Genomic DNA, 23347 nt, shown 5'->3' with positions numbered 1-23347 from the left:
CACATCTACTTCGTATCCATCTCTCTGCCTGCAATTTCCCATTCAGTGTGCCTCTCTATTGTTCTCTTTACCCATGTTCCTTGTTCAAAGCCACCTTCTCCCTCGTTCGTACACTTCCAATGTCCCCAAACCCAACACCACCCTCCCCCAAGACTGCTTCTCACTTCCTCCCTAATAGAAATCGAAAAATGCTGTGCCAATTATTCTTTTTTCAGTGGTTGCCTTTATGTTGGTAAATGGCTTTTATCTTGTTTTTTGTATGTCATCCTCTCGTGGCCATACCGTGTTTGAAAGAGGTTCCAGATTCCCGTAATGCTTGAAGAAAGTTCTTGCTTCCCTTGTCCAGGGACCCAGGCCTTGAAAGAATCTACCGGGTTAGCTACCTTTGTACCTTCCGTTAGCAGGACATGGGTTGTTGTAATGCCTCCATTATCAACTGACCTGTGGTAGCCAGCCACTGAGCGTAGTAGTTTAGCGTGACTTTGTAAAGTGTTTGGAATGAGGCCAGGGTGGGGTGGTTGAACTGTTCAATGCAGGGCCTTGTACGTGGCCTCACTATTTCTTCCTCTGGCAGATGCAGCCATAGATATTGTGTGCACTGCTGTGATGTCACAATTGCAGGGCATGATGCACAGAAAGCGGCAGCTTGGCCAAAGCAGGTCTTCTGGCCCCAGCTTCAATTATAGACGCTGTTCCGGGCAGTTTTCTACCAGGAATTCCTCCATCTCCGTTATTGAAGAACTTGTATCCCCTAATGGTATTGTGAGGTAGGTGAGCTTAAGAAGGGAGGTGAAGCAAGGTGTCTGATGATACCAGGTAATCTTTGTGGCGTGATTGTGTATGTTGTAGGAGGGATGGCCCTTGTCTCACCCATTCACACCCATAGTATGAGGAGAGGGGTTCAAGGTAGAGGAATAGGGCAAAAAGGACATGATATACAATTAACATTGTGTATGGGTAGTGACCTGTGTAAAAGGATCTCTAAAGTGTGTCATAGACCACTTGAGCTCCACGTCTGCTATGCACATGAATGGCACCTCATTGGAAAAGACTCCAGGTGTTGATGTCTGTTAGTATTGGGTTCTCTATGTGAATATAACAGAAAAGTAGGTGTGGTGTTACAGCCAGAGCGGCCAACTTTGGAACTGGCAACCCAGGTTCGAGTCTCGGCGTCGGCTCACCATCCTGTGCTTCTGGGCAAACCACATAATCTCCGTGTGTCTTTAAAAAAAAAAAACGTAACCTGCCCTAGTGTAATATTACTGGTGCTCTTGTAAAGCGCCCCAGTGCCTTTGGGACGAATTTAGGTTACGTAAAACTGCAAAAAAATGAATATCCACAGTGAGACTTCTTCTCTCCCTGCCTCCAACCCCATTCTGTTCGGTGTCACTTGAGTAGATTGTATTCCATCCCAGCGTGTGGTGTTGAATTATGTTCTCATGAAGCAGGTTCCCTCGACGTGAGCTGATCGTGTCAGTTTCAGGGTGTACATACACATGTTAAACTGTTTCCCTTCCGTTTCATGAGATCGGGGTATTGTGGATTCTGGTTCATCAAATTCCCTGCATTGGGTCACCTTCAGTGAACCTCCACTGCAGCCTGCATTGCTCCTGTCTGTGTCATTCCATCACATTGTGTAATAGGAGATTTCATTCCATCACAGTGAGCTTTTTAAGGACATTCCATATCCAGGCATTCCCTTAAAATCTCATACCCCTGCAGAGACTCTCCGGATTTTGCAGGCAATATTTCTTCATTCTGTAATCAGTGATAAACATTTACAAAACCAAACTCTTAAAGCAAAACATTTAAAATCATTTGTAATAACTTGTTGTGCTCCTCTTTCACAGTTTAAAATTCTCTGACTATTTTTCCCGGCTCATACAGTGTTCGAGTGACATTTTAAAAACTCCATTGTACCAGCTGATTTTAGCTCATTAAAGGAGTCTCGGCCTTGGCTATTTTCGAAGCACTTGGCGCCATTTAGAATACACCTCATGTCATTCTTGCCACAGTCCCAGCATCGAATTTTCACTATTTGGAAGAAGAAATCTGACAGATTGCCATATTGGGTTAAAAACAGCAATTGGCTGAGACGAAAGCATAAGTATTTTCTTCTCTGTTAAGGTGACTGCCACTCTGTGAAATATTTATTTTATTTTTTACCAAATTATGTAAGTGTAACTAATTTTCAGATTCAGCAATCTTCAAAAGCCTGTTTTTGATTCCTTATACGGCACAAACCTTCAAACTTTTTCCAATTATATGGTGTGAAATATACCCATTGACTAGAAGACTCGGGTCTTCAAGCCTGGTAGTAGTTAACACTCATTTTGTGCTCAGAACTCATTAGAAGTTGAGTAGATTCACTTGTGGCTTGGGATTCACTAGAGGGCTGGTAAAACATGTTCACTTGTGGCCGGGGATTCATTGAACATGGGTAGAACCGGTTCACTTGTGTCTATGAATTTACTGAAGGGTTTGTAGAAGAGGTTCACTTGTGACCAGGAATTCAGTGAGCTTTGGTAGAACAGGTTCATATGTGATGGGATTCATTGGAGGATTGGAAGACCAGGCTTATTTTAGACCGGACATTCATTAGAGGGTTGGTAGAGCAGGTTCACTTGTGATTGAAGATTCATTGGAGGGTTGGTAGAGCAGGACAAGGATCACTTTTGATTTGGGTTTCATGAGAGGGTTGGTAAAATACGTTCACTTTTGTTAGAATTTATTTTTATTTTTTTGGCTAGGGTGTGCAGCCAGGGAGAACCCACCACTCTAGTCAGGGCGAGTAAATTACACACCAAAGATAACCTGTGCTCATCCCCCATAAACTTGGCACAGAGCAGTCAGGCTTATCCTTACAGGTCATGTGTAAAGCATTTGTACAACACACACACCAGTGATGCAACAAAAACACCACAAAGGAGACTCTACAGCAGGTTATATAAAAATGTCTTTTTTGGGTCTATGCTTCATGTGCAATACAGTATAACTCAGTAATACTCTGCTAAGCAAGCAGTTGTCAGATCATCATCATCATAAATGTGCATACTAAGTAACATCCCAGTACTGTGCATATGTCATAAACACCCACTCTCCCCATGCATACAAGGCAGGTCCTAAAAATGTACTCATTTCCCTCAGAGAGTAAAAACAACTTATATGTAACATCAGGTCACGAAATGCAATACTTGGGGTGGGGAGAGATATCACATAAACTACCCCAGCATAAATGCATGAATCAGTAATACTTTCCCAAGCAAGCCATTGTCAACTCATCATCATGGGGTAAATGAAGAGATCACTTCCATATGGTAGTTGTCATAATCATACCCTCCTTATGCCTACAATGCAAATCCTGAAATATATTTGTTGGTCCAACTAGGCAGATAAGATTACACATCAGGGCATAAACCACAACATTAGTACTGGGGGCATAAGACATAGGGGGATGCCAGACCTGACAACATCACCCCCCCAAAGTACCACCATATACATCTGGGCATTGATTGTCTCACCCGGAGACCCAGCGCTCCTGCGCTGTTTTTTTAAATTAAACGGTATGAGGAATCTCCCACAAGCACAGACACCAGCCCCATGGAAGAGTAGGAGCTCCTGTGCTCCTCTTATGGTAAATATGGTAAAGAAGGGGCTTGGCAGGGACTGGACCTCTGCCGAAGGTTCCCTTCCCATCCTGTGAGCCGATCCATGAATGCCCCCTTACCCCCCAAAGGTGTGCCACCGGAAGGAGGGGGAGCGCACTCCCTGGAAAGAATGAGGTGAGGAACAGCAGGGTCCGTGGGGGTGACCTCGCTGGGTCCCCTCCACCTAGGAAGTAATCAGAGGCCGCTGACCGCAAATGCATGGTGCAGCTTTCTCCACCATCTGATTCGGCAACTCCACGCGGAGTGTCTGCATACGAGGGAGGGTCCCCTCCCACTGCACAGCGCATGGGGAGGCTTCACCTGGTACTGCTCTCTTGGTGCCCTCTACCTCCCTGCGTGTGTCTGATGAAATCAGGCCTCCCCTCCAGGACCCTTGCAATGTACAGACTCAACACTGTGCTCAGTCCCTCCAAGCTGGCTGATGATTATAAGGTGATGCTGGCCTCTCTAACTCAATCGGGCCCTATTACGGGAGTTCCTGCAGAACGGTCGTTGCCTGGTTTCAGGGAGACACCGCGACGCAGCCGACAAGCGATGAGGCAACTTTGCGACCCATGCACCCCAGGGTTGGTCCGGACCTGGGCGCCAGCCTGGAAGGGAGCTCTTGGGCCCGATCTGCAGTAGCTGAGGTGCGGGTGACCCTGGAGAGGCTATGCATCCAGTACACAAGGCGCTCAAGGACTCGTGGGGCGCCTGGCAGGCGAAGTTGAATGCTCCCCAGGCGCTATATGCCAAAATTCTGGAAGCGCCCTCCACTTGGTTGGTTCAGTCGAGGTCAGCGCTCTGCCAGTGCTGAACGGGGCGGGGCGGACAGGAAAAACACTTCCGTTTCCCACAATGATCAAAGTAGTGAAGGGGAAAAAGAAGGAATCCTTCCTTTTGCTGGTATCCCAAATGAGCAGTAGGTGGGGGAAGTCCACCCAGCCCCTGGAGAGCACTGGACGTGAACACACCAGACAGGCAGTAGTAGCAGTGAGGTGAGAACAATGTAGCAGATGGCTATGTGGCAGTTCCTCCTGGCGGTCCCACAGGGCCTAGTGCAGTCAAAGTCTGGAGGACAGCTGGCAGCAGGGCAACATACAGAAAAGCAATCCAGATGAGTCCTTTGGGCCACCCAGCAGACACCAGCCAGCAGGGCAACAAAAAAAGAGCAGTCCAGGTGAGTCATATGTGTAGTTCAGCAGTCCCTCTAGCAGAGGTTCAGTCCCAGTTTCAAAGTGATCTGAAGATTTGGGGGCAAGCCCCTTCTACTTATACTCACAAATTCCTTTGTTTGGTGGGGGAGGGGAAGTCACTTGAAAGGAGTCCTTTCAAGTCAAGCACAGCACTCTTTCAACCCAGCCCTGGCTCCAGACATAGGTAGGCGGTAATCAGTCTATTGGGTTAGGGTATGACTCAGCTTATTCACATGTAAAGTGTGAACGACCCTCCCTCTTCCCAGCCCAGGAGGCCTATAGGTATGCAGATGCCTCTTCTGTCACACCCAGCCCCTCCTGTGTGATGGCTGTCTGTAAAATATGCACCAAATGGAACTGTCACTCTGCCCCAGGCGTGGATTGGAGTCAGGCTGCTAAAGCACTACAGTTATAAGCACAGAGAAATGCCCACTTTCTAAAGTGGCATTTCTAAAATAGTAATGTAAAATCCACATACACCAGTAAGCAGGATTTCAAACTACCATTCCAAACATACTGCACATGCCCACACCGTTCCCCAGAGATCAGAAGATACCACTTAGACAGATGTCACGGCATTTCCATTGCAGGCCTTTGAGAGGAGCAGCATTCACAGTAGTGAGAAACTAAATAGACTGTTTGTCACTACTAGGCCACGTAGTACATAAAGACATATGCCCTACCTTTTACAAACACAGCACCCTGCCCATAGGGCTAGCTAGGACCTATCTTAGGGGTGACATAGGTGTAACAAAAAGGGAGTTTAGACCTTGGCAAGTGCTTTCACTTGCCAGTCATTGTGGCAGTAAACTGCGCATGCAGGCCCTGCGGTGGCAGGCCTGAGACAAGTTTGAAAGGCTACTTCTGTGAGTGGCGCAATCTGCGCTGCAGGCCGACTAGTAGCATTTAATTTACAGGCCCTGGGTATATGGTATACAACTTTACAAGGGACTTAAAGGTAAATTAAATAAGCCAAACAGGTGTAAACCAATTATACCAAGTTGTAGGGGAGAGAGCACATACACCTTAGCACTGATTAGCAGTGATAAAGTGCCCAGAGTCCTAAAGCCAACAAAAAGAGGGTCAGAAAAATCGGAGAAAGGCAAAACCTTTGGAGATAACCTTGCAGAAATGGCCATTTCCAGCAACGTTTGACTGGGTATTCATTGGAGGGTTGGCAAATTAGGTTCACTTGTGACCAGAAATGAATTGAAGGGTTGGTAGAGGAGGTTTACATATGGTTGAGGATTCATTAGAGGGTTGGTAGAGCAGGTTTAGCTCTGAATGAGCAGTCACTGGAGGTCGTGTAGAGCAGGTTCACTTGTGACAAAAGATAACAGTTATAGAACAAGTTTGCCTGATGGAGATTCATTAAAAGTTAAACAGAGAAGACTCATAAAGTGAGCGTGGATTCTTTTAAGTGAGGCACAGCAGGTTCACTTATAGCGGGATTCATTAGAAGCTAGGTAAAGCAGTTACACTTGTGACTCAGGATTAATTAGAGGTTTGGTTGAAAAGGGTCATGTGTGGCTGGGATTCGTTAGAGGTTATGTAAAGTGGGTTCACCTCTGACTTCTATTAGACGTCAGGTAGAGTCGGCTTGCTTGAAGGTTGGGATGAGGGTTGGGTAGAGTAGCTTCACTTCTAGGGAATCTTGATTGAATCCCCAGCTAGAGCAGGATCACTTTTGACTGGTGGTTCATTAGAAGTTAGGTAGAGCAGGTACATCACTGGCTGGGATTCATTAGAGTTTCTCTACAGTAGATTCACTTGTGGCTGGGAGATTCATTGGAGATTAGTTAGAGCAGGTTCGCTTTAGGGTGGGGGATACATTAGAGGTTAATAGAGCAGGTACACCTCTGGCATGGGATTAATTAGAGATTCTCTCCAGCAGGTTCACTTTAAGGTGGGAGATTTATTAGAGGTTAGGCAGAGTAGGTTCACTTGTGACCAAGGTTGGCTTGGTTAGAGGTTGGGAAGAGCAGCTTTGCATTTGGTCTGGGATTCATTAGAGGCTTGCTAGGTCATATTCAGTGATTGCTGCGGATTTGTTTGGGGCTAGGTAGAGAAGACTTGCTTGTAATTCAGCATTCATTAGAGGTTCGGTAGAGCAGATGACCTTGTGACGGGAGAATCATTAGAGTGGGTAGAGCAGGTTCACTATTGATTAAGGATTCATTAGAGGTTAGTTAGAACAGGTTCACTTCTGACTGGCTATTGGACTGGAACTAATAGAAGTTATTTAGAGCAGGTTCACATAGGTTGGGGATTAGATTCTTTAAAGCCGGTTCACCTTTGGCCAAGGGATTCACTTGAGTTTAGAGCGGGGTCACTTTTGGCTGGTAAGTTCCTTAGACATATTTGCTAGACCAGGTACAAATATGGCTGTGGATTCATTGGAGATTAGCTAAAGCATACTTAAGCGTGACCTGAGATCATGTTATATGCTAGGTAAAGTAGGCTTACTCGTAACTCAGGATTCACTAGAGGCTGGGTAGATGGACCAAACAGATTTCCTTATGGCTGGGGAATCATTAGAGGGGAAGTACAGCAGGTTCACTTGTGACTGTGAATTCAGTATAGATTAGGTTGAGCGAGTACTTTGTGACTGGAGATTGGTTAGGAGTTAGATAGAGTAGGCTCGCTTCTGCCTTAGGACTCAGAGGTTGGACAGAGCAGGCTCACTTGTAGCTGTTGTTTAATTGGAGTTTAGGTTTTAGCAGGTTGACAAGTGACTGGGGCTTCCTTAGCGGTTAGGCAGAGTATGTGCACTGGTGATTGGTGATTCATCCGAGCTTAGCTAGAGCAGGTTCACTTGCGGTTCAGGATTCAACAGCAGCTGCGGAGTGCAATCTGCTATATTAGTGTTTTCATTAAATATAGTGCAATCATTTATGGGGCATTTGTGGTTGCAATTCTGACCTGTATGATTTCCCTAATGATACGCCTGCCTTCGAAACACAAGATATTCACAGTCGTCAATAGGGCCATCACCCGAAGCTCTAGCCGCTGCAGGGGCACTGACATTTTTGTCTGCCCTCTAGGTTCTATCAAAACTAGCAAAGAACTCGCACATCAAACGTGCACTCTTTCCAGTAACTCAAACACTTTTGGTGCTGTGGATCTCGTAGTTCTTCTGGAACAAATTTTCTGATGGACATGTAGATGTATCTTTTTGGGAGCATTATATTGCTTTTGGGTCTGCAGCAACATTTTAGGTATTAGATTATTTCATGAGCTCTCACTTCAGACCTGTTGCAGTGCCACATTTTAGAAAATATGTCCTGGAAAAGAAATGCCCTTCGAAATTAGTTATTCAATCCTATATTTAAGATAGTTCTTTGTATAGAAGGAGTCAGCTTGGTCAGCTCCCCTTGGAAACATTTAACTGTCCATGGATCAGGTGCTGTTCGTAATTCTCGGGGTCTCAGTGGAAGATTCCATGGGGTCGCTATCTGAAGTCGTCAAGCACCCCAGCCGCACCTTTCCAATGTTGCCAGTTTCTGAACCGACCTCAGCTTTAATACTGAAAGGAGCTGGATATGAAACAGCTTAACCTATAGAGAATTCACAATGAGTTTAGAGTCTTCCTGGGATCCTGTTTCTGCAGGTCTGCTGACCCGTGACTGGCAGCAGAAGAACCTGGTCACACCACATGGCAGAGTCCAGCCCTTCACTAGTGGCCACTCTGGGACAGTGGCTGAGTTACTGAGATTCATTTTAAATTCTTTCACTCCTTGAGAGCCGTCCTTCCCAACTGATGGAAAAAGTGGCAAAATTATACAGATCAGGGTGCTAATTACTCTTTTATTGGAACAGTTTATTCTGCCTAGCTTCTTACCCTCTGTCCTTGTGGGTGTAGGGTCCCAGTCCAGTTGCTGAAGCTTCCTAGCTGTCAGACCTAGTCTGAACTCTGAAGCATCGTAAATATCAGGTAAGCCAGGTTACCCTGTGATTGCAGACAGACAAAAGGCCTGGTTATTCGGGCAGGAGATTCTTAAAGTACAAAGAATGGTGAAAAGTTAAATATTCTGATATAAAAGTACAAATGTTAGGCCCTTCCACTGAACTCGCTCTACAGCTGTGACCTTCATGTGAAGATTGAAGAATGGTCTGAATTTGCTACATATTTTTGCTATGTGGTTGAATTTCTTTCTTTCATTAGCCTAAAGCCTGCTGTAATGCTTGGCTATTGTATGCTGGTCATTTTGATTTAGGCGAGCGTGTCTTATGTTGTATTCTTCTGTATTTACCACACATCTAGCCAACATCCCATTGTATGCATTTGTTTTATTTTTACATGGATTAAATGTCTCATTATGTGAATGTGTAATGTTGTTGTTTTCTTTTTTCCTTTTTCCTCTTGAAAAAATACGCCAATTTCTTTTCTTTTTATTATTCATCTGTCTCTACCTGCTTGAAATGCTGCACTGCATGCTCCAGTCTGTAAGTTCTCGGGTGTGGTTTTTATTTTTTCATTTGACAAAAAGTTTTCTGGGAGGGGGCAGCCATCTTTGCTGGGCTATCTTCGCTACGTGCCTTAGACCACAATAAGGGTTTCCTTCCGGGGCAGCTGGTGAAGATATTTTGTGTTCTCTGAGTAAGTGTGTGCTTGTGTTCCTATTAGTAGCATTTATTGCTACATTTTGGGTGCTTGCGATTCTGATCTGGCCAGAGTTTTCAATGCACACGTGTTGAGCATGTAATGACACCTAATTTTGCCTTGGTGTGGAACAGCAATGTTTTACAAAATCTAAGATGGATATAATTCTGAAGATGGTGTCAAGAGGACTTTTAGGGTACAGGTCCAATGGTTCAGCAAGATAATTCTAGGAAGCTGCCTAGGGATGAGCAGTAAGGGAACACCAGATCTTCCTGTGGAGCATCAACTATTGCCCCATTGCCGGGGAAGGTGTGCGCCATAGTGCTTCTTCCTGGTCCATTGATCCTACTTAGATGTCAGGCCATTGTTAATCAGTATTGCAGATGGTATGGAGGTTAAAGTGGGAATTTTTCTAATAATACACACATTAGTCATATGATGAATAATTGAAAGGGGCTAGCAGTACATTGGACATGTGGTCAGGGATGTCAATTGAGGTTTAATGCAGCAACTGCAAAGACATGTACTTGGGTCATATGGGTTCCCAAAAACAGTCAGGGATTAGTATCCCTGAAGACCCTAAAGAGGGTAAGGAGCATAACAAGGCTGCGGGTAGAGTGAGAAAAAGTTTGGCTGTATGGGGAAGAGATATAATCGGTGGAAAAAATGACTTTGTGTCTTGATATAATATATATTCTCACCCACCCCCCCCCACCCCCAACCTCACCGGAAAGAGACAGAGAGGGAAGTCTAGGGTCTAAAAGGTTATTGGTTAAAGGCAGTGCATTCTCTCATTTAAGAGTATGTGGCCCCTTTGTTGGTGAGCTTAGCCCTATCCGTTTAGTCATTGTCTTTTTATACAGAAAGGTATGAAGCATTGAATACTTATCTTGTCAGAAACTTCTTTCTCCGTATGTGGGATGGTATCTTCACCAGGCGCCTATCTTTGCCCAGTAATGTACACATTGATCCTAGGCATAGTTCCACCATGGATGCTCAAACTAGAAACTTTCAATGAAAAAGAGAGAACAATGAGGTATTTGGAGACACTGGTGACTATATCCTTAGAGCATAAAGCCAGATAGTAATTCTTAAGTAGCTAATATCGAAGACAAAGCATCAGAGTACAAGGTACATATATATACATTTGTTTCCAATGGCGCACATGTCAAAGGATTCTTGTCCACTGAACCTATCAATCGTGGTGCCATTTCAAGTGCTTCACTGTCATATGCATGTCGCCTGCAAAGCAGGATGGGCACAGATAGGACAGGGTCAAACTTCCAGAGATCTCGCTCTACGAGGACTGGAGTGTGTTCAGAGGGATTTGCATCTTTCACTGTATGGGGAAGATAGTAGATGTTGTGGGTGGAGGCAGTAGCTGTGAAGCCATTCTTCTGTTTGCTGATCCTGTGGTGGAATTATGCCTCAGTCTTCCAGTTGGATACTACTAATCCCTCTATTTTGTCTTAATGCCCCAATCCCTTTTATTCATCTAACGGGTGGTTGCACTCCCTTATTGTACTGGATGCTGGGTGATGGGCTTGTCAAGGGTGAAGCGGGTGTTGCTTTTTTAAAATCCATACATAACATTGTGTTGCTCCCTTACAGAGTCCACATAACAAAGCAAATGAGGTTTGGGATAACCAGACTAATCCAGAAATATGAGTACTTATTCATTGGTACAAGAGATGTAGGGGAGAGGTTGGAGGTCAGAGCTCACTTCCTGGGTAAAAGTACACAACAAAGCGGGAGATGAAAAAATGAATAGACTTCATGCCCCAGGGCTAGTCCAGCAGTCAGGCCCTCAGAAGATGAGGTTCATCTACATAGAAGGTTGCCCCAGCACTTCGAGTATCAAGGTTTTCCTAATTGTGACACCTCTTTTACCATCTCCCATCCTAAAATGACAACGTGCATGAATGCCACAGGAGCCAAAGGTGACTATGTAAAGAGGAGATGATAAATGACTACATACTTTAACAGCTTTCTCTGCAAAACTAGTAAAGTGAGTTGGTTCTAGATCAACTGTTCTTGGGACATTGTAACTATCATATCAGTCAAGGTCCATCATGCACGTAAAATTTGCTATTTTGAAAAAAAAAAAATGCTACCACCTAAGGCAACCCTAGGAGCAATCCTCCTGTGAATGCTATCCGCCCTTTCTGAAATCTCCAACAGCTGCTGCCTGGTTCTCTTCCATCCACCTCTCACTGTCTCTGTGCCTTTGAGAAGTTTTCCACCCCCTATTTCTAGATTCAATCTCATATGCCCTCTCTCTGTCTTTTAAGAGTCCCTCCTCAGCCCCTTTGCCTGGATCAGCAGCCTACCTCTCTCCCTGAGAACATGATTGTTCCAAGGTACTTGAGATCGTCAAAATGTAGAGTACGAGTCCACCAGCTTGATTTCATAGTCATCAAAATGTAGTATACATGCCCACCAACATGATCTTGTCACAATCCTTAATGTGGTATACAAGACCATGGAAGTAAAGTAAGAGACCTTGTGTAATTTCTCAATGCGTTCAGGAGTGCTGTTTGATAATACAATATCTTTGGTGTAGCGGCAGACATCTTGATTGCAAAAGTCACACTTATACCGTCTTTTAACTGCCTCTCTTTAGATCAGTCCTCCGGTTTGAAGAAGGCTCATGATGCTGCCTTTACAATTTAATGTTGTTTGCAAAATTTCCCGCTGCCGCGCTCTGATTGGCTTCTTGCTTTGCATGAAAGTCTTCTATATTCCTAACCTTTGACCCCTGTAGTGGAAAAGGGTATAGACAGTGACACCCAATTGAAATACACTGGGGAGGAATATTGCTTAACCAGGAAATGGCAGAGTCAACATATTTGGGTTTAGCTGACTTCTAACATTTAGATCCTGACTAGAATCCGATGTGGGGTGTAAAAGCAGGGTTCTAACCTTGGCTATTCTTCAGCCTTCCTCTGAACTTGTGTGTCTTTTCCCCTTCCTCTCCTGTGCCTTCTGCTCTGTACTGCTGCCCCATCTGTATCTCCCCAGCCTTCTACACCGCAGCACCACTTACCTCCGCTGGGATCCTGCCGGTCATGCAGTCGCTGTGCCCCGATGGCCAAAGAGATGAGTTTGGCTTCCTGCAGTATTCCAATTCCACGTGAGTAAAATATAATGTGCTTATGTGTGTTTCCGGTGCACCGGCTGAAATGTGTTTTCTGAAAATGTGTGTGGCGGGGATAGGGGGATGGGGGCAGAGTTTAGACTGTTGCTTTTGTGAATAGCCAATCAATTTGGGATGATCCAGTGACTGCCTTTGTTGTCTTCTTTTGAGGTCAAGCAGGAACTTTCCTGACTGCCGCATAAGCTTTTGAACTCACATTAAATAATATAAATGCATGATTGCAACATTGTATTGTGTCCCTCCAGCATAATAATTTGTTTGTGTAATGAAAAATCAAAATATAGTTTAGTCATGTTTTAGACTTGATTGATACCCTAAGAAACCAAAATGTACATATTCTGTCTACCATAAATATGTTTAATTGTTTTTTCTAAGCATCACCCTAGAATTAAACCTTGGATTTGGTTCTTCAACACAGGCAAAAATGTACCTAACTGAATAGAAGACTGTGGGCCTCATCACGAGGCTGCGGTCTTTAGACTGCCAGCCCCTCAGTGGCGGTCAGGACTAACACTGCTGTGGCGGTCCGACCGCCAAATTAGGACTCTGGTGGTCAGACCGCCAGGGTTCCTCCTTCTCTGCCTGGATCAGTGATCCCGACAGACTGACGGTGGCAGAGATCGTAATCCGCCAAGGCAGCACTGCATGCGGCGTTGCCCTGCGGATTACAACCTCGTTCTTCACCAGCCTTTTCATGGAGGTTTCACCACCATGAAAAGGCTGATGGGGAGCAGGTGCAGGGGGCCACAGGGGGGGCCTCTGCACTGCCCATGGGCACTGCAGGCGCCCCACTGCCCAGCACCATGCAGAGAGGGAACATTGCAAGGGTGCTTGTGCACCCAGCGGGCTACAGCATTGCTGCTGGCTCAGTTACCAGCCGGAGACAATGCTGTAGCCTGTACCAAGGTTTCTGCCCGCCATCCTAGCGGGAAACTCCTAATAGGTCAGGCGAGGTGGGTGCCACGAAGGCAGCAGCCAACCTGTCAGGAGTATGACAGATGTGCTTTCCCATCCATTAAATTCATAATCGGCCCCTATGTCTGTACCTGTCTATTCCTGTCCATGTGCAGAGAGCAGAATTATAAGTTCTGCAGCAAACACCACACAGTCTGCATTTTTCCCCCAGGTAAATTCTTGGGAATGGTCAGAACATAGTAAGGTATTTACCAGGTGCAGTAAATACCCTAAGTGTGATAAACACTCCACCTCATTCCAGGCCTCTTGCAGTTTCACCTAAAACACAAGCTAACTATCCTTTGAATGGGAGTGTTCATGTAATATAAGGTGTCTTTGTGGAGTGTGGGCTTGGCACCCATGAGGGTACCAGGCGGTTGTGATTCCACTTGACTGATAGATGCTGTTTCTTGCGTGATCAATGGCGGTGGGCCTGTGAGTGGAGTCAGTTTTGAAGAGCAAGCACAAGGGGAGGTGTTTGGTGGCTCAGTTTCCTATATTACCCTTGCATAAACTTTGGACGACATAAGACAGAAATTACTATTTACATTAAATGAAGACTTATTTACCACTGTGTTCAGTTTCTTATATTGATTATAAACGAGAGGTCAAATTTTAACCTAGTGTTGGAAGCATTTAGAGAAATTGCTATATTATGTACCTCTCTATTGGACTTGGGAGAACATTTTCCAAAGCACTCAAGGTCAGATATCTCATGGATTTGGAAGATAGAGGGCAACAAGTTGGGAGCCCATTTAGTTGCAACATATGGAAGAGCACACACAAACAACAAGCTGCAACCCTGAAAAACAAAAACATTCTGTACAGCATTTAGAACAGTGTATGTTTCAATTTGGAATGGGGCACAAGGAGCACAGGTCATGAAAATAGTATATGATATATTTATCATTACATTCAAATATGAACAGTGGATGCCGAGTGATTGGTACGAGAAACTTTCTCTCGCTATAGGTGATACATAGGTGTAAAACTGCACTATGTGGCCGTGAAAACCAAATTACCTATTGCACCCGGTTCATGGGTGGTCAGAAATTTAGAGCAAGAGAGGTGGACTTTAGTGGTGAGTGAAGATCAATAATCCTTAAATCGAAGATTACAGAGACTGGCATGATTCTGTTTACTATGGTACCCAGCCGACATCCAGAGTTACTACCGATGCATGAACCAACATGTTAGTCTTCATAATTTGGGACCAGGAGTAATTGCGATCAGCATCAACTTTTGTTAAGTTTTGTAAAGCTGGCGACATCAGTCACTGAGCAGCACCTCTGGCCTCCTGATTTTTGGCTAGTGCCTGGTCACTCCAACACTGGGGGATGGAATTCAAAAACTGAAATCCAGCATCTAGTGAAGAAAGTCACACCTTGTGAATAATTTAGAAAAAACTAGAAGGTCAACTTTATTCTAATGTACAGAAGTGAGGATGCTGTTTACTCATGACCTAGGAAGTGCCACTATTGTGAAGTTTTCGGATTCTGTCTAGGGTACGGAACCCAGTAGGATTGTGTTACCCATTGCACCTAGTCCAGCACCAAAATTATATTTGGATTACCATGTATTGTGTAAGTGAAAGTTCTCTTTAAGTCTTAGACTGCTTCTGCCCTTCTGTTGGTAGCTTGAAGGCAAAGTCTTCAGAGGTGTAAGGACAAGTACAAAGAGCGAGTCCAAAATAAAAATGGAATATACTTACCAATCTATGTGCATTAAAATAATGTATTAAGATATAGCAAGTGCCCTAATGGTGAAATAAAATGCAGGGTTTTCAATTGGGATTGAGGGCCTAATAACAACTCTGGCGGACCACCAGACCTGCGCTGTTGTGGTGGTCCGACTGCCACATTACAACCCTGGCGGTCCGACCGCCAGGGGACTTCCGTCTCCGCTGGGATCAGTGATCCCGACGGGCTGACAGCAGGTGCATGTTGCAATCAGCCAGGGCGGCACTGCATGCAGCGCCCCCCTGCTGATTACAACCTGGTTCTCCACCAGCCTTTTCATGGCGGTTTCATCCTCGCCTAGCAGCCTCATAATGCGCACTGTCTGCGCTGTGCCGTCTGCGCTTTGCAAACAGTGCACATTATGAGGGTGCTGGTGCCCCCTGTGGGCGGTAGCAAAGCCGGCGACAATGCTGCTGCCACTTTCCCACTGGGCTGGTCCGTCAGCCCAGCGGGAAAGTCATAATGGAGCCGGCGGGGAGGTTGCCACTACAGTGGCAGCCTCCCTTTCGGGAGTCTGGCAGATGGGTGTTCTCGTCCGCCAAACTCATAATCCGGGCCTAAGTGTCTAGGCCTACCTGCAATGTGCCAGTAATTTGAATTCTGTACCTCTGTTGTCTGAGTGAATAGGACAGTCAAGATGGTAGCATGTATGTGAAATTTGCTGGCTCTGCCAGCCCTATGTGAATCCTCCATTTATCCGAACATGAGATGGACATCCATATCTATAACTTGCAGATTTCTCTTCTACAAAATCCTGTCTGCTTGTTAAGCCTGATATTCAAAGACAGGAGTGCCCTTCAAATCCGATTCTGTCTATCAAAAGTAGCAGAATAAGGATGGTGACTGACATCCGTGAGGCTTGAAGATGGGACGATATTCGGCCATGGTGGAGGTGGGTGATTGCACAAGATACACCACTTAGTAAGTTGTGTGCTGAATGTGCTCCTGGCAGGTTAGGGACCACATCTGCTCAGAAGGTGCATCTGGTAGAAGAGCTGTAGTGAATGCAGGAGGGCTGCTACAGCCTGAAGTTAGCCACATGCCTCCTGTGACCTTCCTGAGTGTTGGCTTGAAGCATTCTGTCATGGAAAGCCCCTCATTGTCTCTGATGGGCAGCAGCATGGTGAGTGGAGCAAGATGACCGCTGTGTATAGAAGACCTGGCCTATATACTCTGATGCTGGTGGGGGTCCGCTGCCCTATTTATAATGTGAATGAACCCACAATGAGGATTGAAGACTGTGATGAACTAAACAACTTATTATTACGCATACAATGATGAACGTTGAATCACTTTGGGAGAACTTTGCAGGTGTCTGCGGAGGGCAGGCAGTTTACTTACCTCATGAGGAGGAAGGCAGGAGCGTTGCATGACTTCAAGTGACATGGAATTTAGATAACTCTCATCTAGGGATAGAGAGTTATGTGCAATCCAGGCAGGTACATTTTCTAAAGCATTAGCTGAGTAGGGCCGAAGGAAAGAACCAGGATTTTTGCTTGTCCAGGAGAAAGCGAGATAAAAGAAGGCAGAGCGACTGAAAGACAGATAGGTCAGGTAAGCAATAACTCTTCTCTCATATCTTTTCTGTTTCTTCACTTTTTTCCTATCATCTTTTCCTCTGAACGACTCTGGTTGTGGAATCATCCTAGGAGTGGCACTATGAAGTGAGCACAGCCTACAGAAAGAAGTGAGAACAGCAAGAAATTAAAGACCGGGGTCTGACCACATCAAGAGTTTTACAATAAACTATATAAATGCAAGGGTAGCCTGGCCTGAGAAGATGTATAACCAGAAATAAATACCCTTTAAAATGCCTTTCAATACTGGTAATTTCTGTTCGTACCTGGCAAACCCCCCCACAGTGTCATTCTGACCTGGTGGGACCCTCCTCAGTTTTTGTTGTCTGCTTACATTGCTACCTGCTATCTATCCGACCTACCTCTATTGAGGCCTATATTGCCTCTACAATTGCTAACAGATTGTCACTATAATGGGAGTGTTTAACCATTGCTACAGATGCAATAAAGATGAGATGTAATAGGGAAGCATCATGTAAATATAACACCGACTTAACCTCACAGTGCATGCTCAAAACCCTGCTGAGTGACAATTTGGCTGTACAGGTGCAGAATATTGCCTTTCAGTATGGAGAAAGAATCCAAGCAAAATGGATTCAGTGAATGCAATTGCACAGTACTCGGCCTCTACTTAATTTTCAAACTGTAAATGTTCTTGATCTTCCCTGGTGGTGTCGACAACACAAGGCGAACTGTCTTCAGCTGAGATGCGTAAGGGCATCAGGGAGTTTAGAGGAACTCTATAACATACATTTGTTGTGTTCTCAGTGAAAATCACATTGAGTAGGGCTGACCTCAGCATGGCAGCTGAAAGAACAAAAGTGATAGAGGAAGCTTTGGAAACAAATACCAAAACATGACTGCGATGTGCACAACCGTAAAACAAGAATTGAGGTTACAGATTGTCACAATAACCTACGCTTTTGGGGATTCCCTGCTCCAACTGAAGGACTGTTGGCAGATTTATTTTCTAAAATGTGGATCCTTGAGACCTTAAAACCTAACAGAATCCCTAAGATCTTTTGAATGAGATACCATGGAGATCATTTATTACCACCACCAAAGCCATGGTATTATTGCGACACTTTAATTACCATGACAGAAATGCCATCCCACAATGGGCAAGATGTGTAGTACAACACAATTTGAGACACTATTAATATCAACACAGATTTACCACAAATACAACCAATAGGTGCCACAGCAAGAAAATAATTTGGTGCAGTGAAATGCAGGTTCCGGGACAACCAATGGAATATGTGCAAACGTCCTGAATCACAGTTCCCCAGAAACCACATGGGATTGCATTGACTCATGCGCAAGAGAAGCCACATGGATCTCACAGAGTCATGGCTTGGGAGATCCAGAGTGGACCCCTCCTTGCCAGAGGAATAGTAAAATGGATTGATCATCTAATTCCATCAAAGGCCACATCCAGACTGCGTGACCTGCTGGAGAGATGTGATATTTGGGATGGGCAAGAAATGTTGTTGATATAGCCTTTCTTGCTAAACTGTTTGACCTTGTGCCCCCATGGCATGGAACCCCTGTGATATGGGCAGGTGGGCAGTGGATCTTACTTGTGTCTCTTCAGATGTGAAGGACAGATTCCCTCAGAAGGTCGCCTCTGAAGATAGGCTTACCTTACAAATCCTTGCCCTTATCCATCAGTTAGACTCAAATGTGTGAAGGGAGTGTCACCCTGATGATCTCATGTGTACTCCATCGATTCGCAGCCATGTGGGTCCAATAGAAAACTGGATTTTTTTTTTCTTCAGTTATGAGCTACTCAGTAGCTGTATAGCTACGAGCTGTTTAAGCAGGGTTACTTCAGCTTAGTCTCGACTGACCCTCTTACATCAAATACAGACAATGGCCCAAAAACCCTTCTTGAGGACTTGAATACTGTGAGACCCTCTAGCATTTGCTTCCATGAAATGTGTTAAGTAGGAAGAATCTTGCCTTCCTTATGTCTCCCAGAAAAAGTAGTTATCATCATCGTCTTCCTTCAGTCTACACTGGATTTTCGGAATGGTGATATTGTGGGCAGTCTCGCCTACTCTCTTTAGCATTGCGTTTGGCAAAGCAAACTAACCTGATGACTCCTAGGGTTTTCCTCCAGTTTATCTTGACTCTCTAGTATATGAGAGGATGGGTTCTTCAGGGATGAGAATGCAGTGCCCTTCTTGGTGCTTCTTGGTGCTATTCACTTTCACTATTCACTGTATTTGTACAGCTCTCCTCTTCTTGGTCTTTCTGGTCTTCTGCCGCCCGTGCCCTGCTTTTTCCACAAACCTTTTGTTAAATAGCCCGCTGACCAGAAGGCTTTTGCAAATGTGCGCTTAACACTTTTCCTAGACTATTGTTATAAAGTCTGAGTTATCCCTCTTATGTCCAGTTTTGTTGTGCTTAAGTCCCTACTGGGGCCAAAAGTACTAATATATTGCCCAGAAGTTCATTCTCATAGTTGAAGGTATGTTGCTTCTCATAATAAACATTTAGGAACAAAGAGGATCCAAAACTGTTCGGTGCGTAACCATGTGCTACGTAAGTGCACTCTTTCATCCACTACTTGCTGGTGGTCCACCAAACCACTACCTGGAAAACTCCCAGCAGACCTTATTGGAGTCCTCACAACTTTACTCCCCCACCTCTCAGGATCTTCAGATGAAGTCCTGCTCTGCACCGCAGCACTCTGTCCTAAGCAGGCCTGGACGAACTTTAAATTATATTTTGGGAATTTTGCATTCTGCTTGTTTAGCGAAATGCAGCCATTATGCCAGTCACGCAATTACGTCACTGTTTGCATCAAATTATAGCGTGGGGAACCATGCAAGCAACCAAATCTCAAGTGGTTGTTTTTTGTTGTAATTGTGTTTTGCTTGCTGATCTTTAGCATCAAAAGCATCCTGGCTTAAAAATTTATATAGCGCTAAACTACAGATTTCCATTTTGCATAATTAATTATAAGTTTACATAATTTTCCACAAATTTTGCGTCATTATGTGAAAGCAAATTATGAGGATTTTGCATACCCCTAGTCTTAAGCCAACGCCCAAAGTTTCTTTGTCAGCCCACACAGTCAAGGCTTTGTTAAGCCCGATTTGGCACCCAGCCTCATCCCTTCCTTGGGGCACAAAACGAAAAATTACTTTAAGAGTGGATGGTGGAAAAGCAGAAAGCGGACTAACGTGAGAGACTCTCAATGGCCAGTTATCTCTGCTGGGGATTTTACAAGGGAACGAGGTCGGTCCATTCTCCTGCAGAGGCTTGGGACCCACCACACCAGCATATGTGTGTACTGTGACCACTGACATACTGACCACTGACTGACATAGGGTCACTACTACCTGACTGTGGCAAAGCCAGATGTAGCATGGCACCCGTGCCTGCTCTGTGCAGTAGATCTGTCCTTATGATAGATGTGTCATGGGCAAATAGATTGTGATTAATGTATTTATCTATCTGCAGGTCTAGTTGTACAGTTGTCCTTTTGGTGGGGCCGGTCCCTTGACAGATGGTGTATATAATAAAATATTTTCTAGATACTGGTAATCATTTGTGGCTTTTTAAGTTCAGGGCACCTGTCACAGCGATTTTTTTTCCAGACATGCTGTGACATCCTAATTCTACACCTCTAAAGGTTGCCCTTGACTGCCCCAGGCAGTTACCCTGCCTGGCACAAAGGTGTTCGCTCACTGGACCAGTTTCTCCACTGCAGAGCGGGTCTGGACACACCCATCTGAGTCTTAACTGCAGCAGCAAGTGGCAGAGCACCTGCTTGTTGGTGGTTCACCTCTGAGAGCCATTCTGGCTTCTTCAGCCAACTCCGCGCTGCTTGGGCTCCAGGTGAATTTAGACCAGGATGTCCACCATAGGTCCATGAGGGCTGGCATTCTATACAGTGAATCTCCCAGAAGTCTCCCTAGTTCAATGTCTCTCATGAAACTCTTAGGAGAGGGATTGTAATAAACTCAAATTGTAATTATTCACTTATCTGTTACATTTTTAGACTTTCTGATCATGTTATGTTTTAATAGATGAGGACCTTATTACTTATATAATGTTTTCAGGGCCACTGCAATTATGCGATTCTGCAGCCCGGGATTTTATTTGCATAGTTGTGTATTTGTCACATAATCCATCATCTGCTGTATAACGTGCAGATTTTAACAAAAAATTGCTTCTAGCTCAAACAGATCAGAAGTTATTAAAATGTGGAGATGTGTTTGTGCGCTGTGGAAGATCCTTCACAAAAGTTAACTGGTTTTGTTTCAGTTGCTTATTTATGTATTTGGTTGTCAAATTGGTGCTCATGAGGTGAAACCTTTGCCGAGACACTATTACCATGTGAAAAAATGACAAAATAATAGAGTAATACTAACAAAAAATGTGCTGCGTTATACTGCATGATTTAGTAAACCCTGGCCCGTAATTTGTTGCCCCCCTACCGCATAATTCCAGTGGCCCTAAATGTTTGTAATACTCTTCCATGCCCATCCACTACTAGGGGTAGTTCAGGGAGAGATGCACCACAGGACATTATCTTAATCACAATGTCCCGTGGGTATGGGTGTTGGCTTAAAAGGGCTTCTTTGAGATGTCTACTCCATCTTTTCAGAATTGTAAGTAAGTGGGCGTCCTAAAGATTATCGCCGCTTTTGATTGGAAGCTATTCAAAAAACCGTTGAAGGGCTAACATTGTACCCCTAAAAACCCTATGTAAATGTATCCACAGTTTTCTGATTGGGACTTCTTGTGGTGTTTTGGAGTGGAAATACAGATCGGTCAGTGCACTGCATTCACATGCCCAGTAGAAGTGATAAGGACAGCATCAGACTATGAAACACGGGATCCATGCTGTTTTTTAACACGGCTGGTGAATACATATTTATTCAATGTGATAAATGCATTTTATGTGGGTGTCCTAAAGCTCTGGCCCACCTGGGCCAACGTTGGACACTCCAAGCTTAGAGGATCTCTGCATACTACTGAGCTGCTGAAATGCAGGCACATAAGTTGACTAGATAAAATTCCAGGTCATACAGAAGCTAGTGGGACATCTTTCTCGTTTACCCAGACTCACTACCTGCTTAAACAGAAAGGCGAACCTTGAGATGCAGGGGAAGATCTAGGCCCGGACCAGACTGTGTGGGCAGAGGTGCACGCTTTTTGTTCTAAAGATAAATTAGTATTTAAGTCTGCAATGTCAGTGGACTTAATAATATAACTGATTCCCAAATGTTCTCACTGCAAAATGTAATTAATGAAGCATGTGAAGGTGATACATGAAGCGTGGGAAGTACATGAAATACCTCGATTTTTCACAAAGGATGCAGGAGAAAGTTTGGTGATATTCTACAGATTCCCTAACCGTCAAAAAATGCACGGGCTCGCACCTTGCGTCTGCCCGGCAGGAAACGGAGGTGAACTCGATTTTCTGTTACCAAGTTCTGGGATTCACGTAAGAGGTTTTCAGATGAGATCCTGGCTTCAAATGAGACCGTTTTTTTCAAAATCACGAGCAAGCAGACATCCACTTTTTTACAAGGCTCTGGTTTCCGTTTCCTTTAGTCCTCGTGACTCGGTGTATATTAACACTTGTTTTCCCCCTACAAGTGAGTTTACCTTCATTATATTCTCTTACTGGTTCCGTAAAGTACTTTGGTTGCCAGGTTATTTCTTTCCATGTGGTGGAGGAGAATATTGTGTTAAATCCAGTTCCCACACATTGAAAATACCTGGGGCAGCAAAAACGTTGCTGCTGGATGCTGCGTTCATATTTTTATTTTATGCAAACAGAGTGACTTAGTATGCAGCAACATTGCCATCGAGGAGTTCCAGATTTTTGAGAGAGTTACCGCTTAACCTTTGGTGGTAATAGTCCACATATTTATCATGCCATTATTCAATTTTACCCCTCCACAGGTGCAGAAAAACTGTTTCACGAGCGGTCTTACACAATAACCTGCGAATGGCGAAGAAACATACGTGCTTAATCAGGTTACCGCACGTAATCTTTGTTTTTGCACAACTCTGAATGAGCGCATAGAGGCGTGTTGAAGCTGTGGTGTTTGTTTTCTGGTTTATCTTGCATTTTGTGCGTCCAGCACTCCTCTGTCCTGTACTTCTAAAGTGCAGTCCCTGGATACAGCGCGTCTACCTGTCTTTATTCCGCTTTGTGTCACCGCTTGGATACAGCGCTCAGAAGCTTTCGAAGCCCTGGTCACTGAACCCCAGTAGGTATTACATTCACCGTAGGAGCGGAGGGGGAGTTCTCTCGCTGACATCAAACCTGACAACCTAAATCTCCTTTCTTGCGGCGTATCTCCCTGGCTATCAGTTAGGCTATCATTTAATATGTTCTTCGGCCTTGTGGAGTGGTGAGGTAGGATGAAATGTGGGCAGACACAGCAGTAACAGCACCCCGGAGCCCCCTTCCTCCAGTGTCCCTAAGAACCGCCCAGGTCTGCC

General features: G+C 44.7%; 1 protein-coding gene across 3 annotated transcripts in view; it reads left to right on the top strand.

Moving 5' to 3' along the window:
* Positions 1 to 23347, top strand: part of ABCA2 (ATP binding cassette subfamily A member 2) — a 499989-nt gene that overhangs the window by 160196 nt on the left and 316446 nt on the right. For all 3 annotated transcript variants that reach the window (XM_069241449.1, XM_069241450.1, XM_069241448.1), the window contains exon 3: positions 12468 to 12579. In XM_069241449.1, coding sequence (XP_069097550.1) covers positions 12468 to 12579 — 112 coding nt within the window. The remainder of the gene's footprint in view (positions 1 to 12467; positions 12580 to 23347) is intronic.

Source organism: Pleurodeles waltl, chromosome 6, assembly GCF_031143425.1.
Source record: "Pleurodeles waltl isolate 20211129_DDA chromosome 6, aPleWal1.hap1.20221129, whole genome shotgun sequence".
NCBI classification, from domain to species: Eukaryota; Metazoa; Chordata; class Amphibia; order Caudata; family Salamandridae; genus Pleurodeles; species Pleurodeles waltl.
The sequence above is the reverse complement of the archived record's forward strand: the minus strand, read 5'-3'. Positions and strand labels throughout refer to the sequence as shown.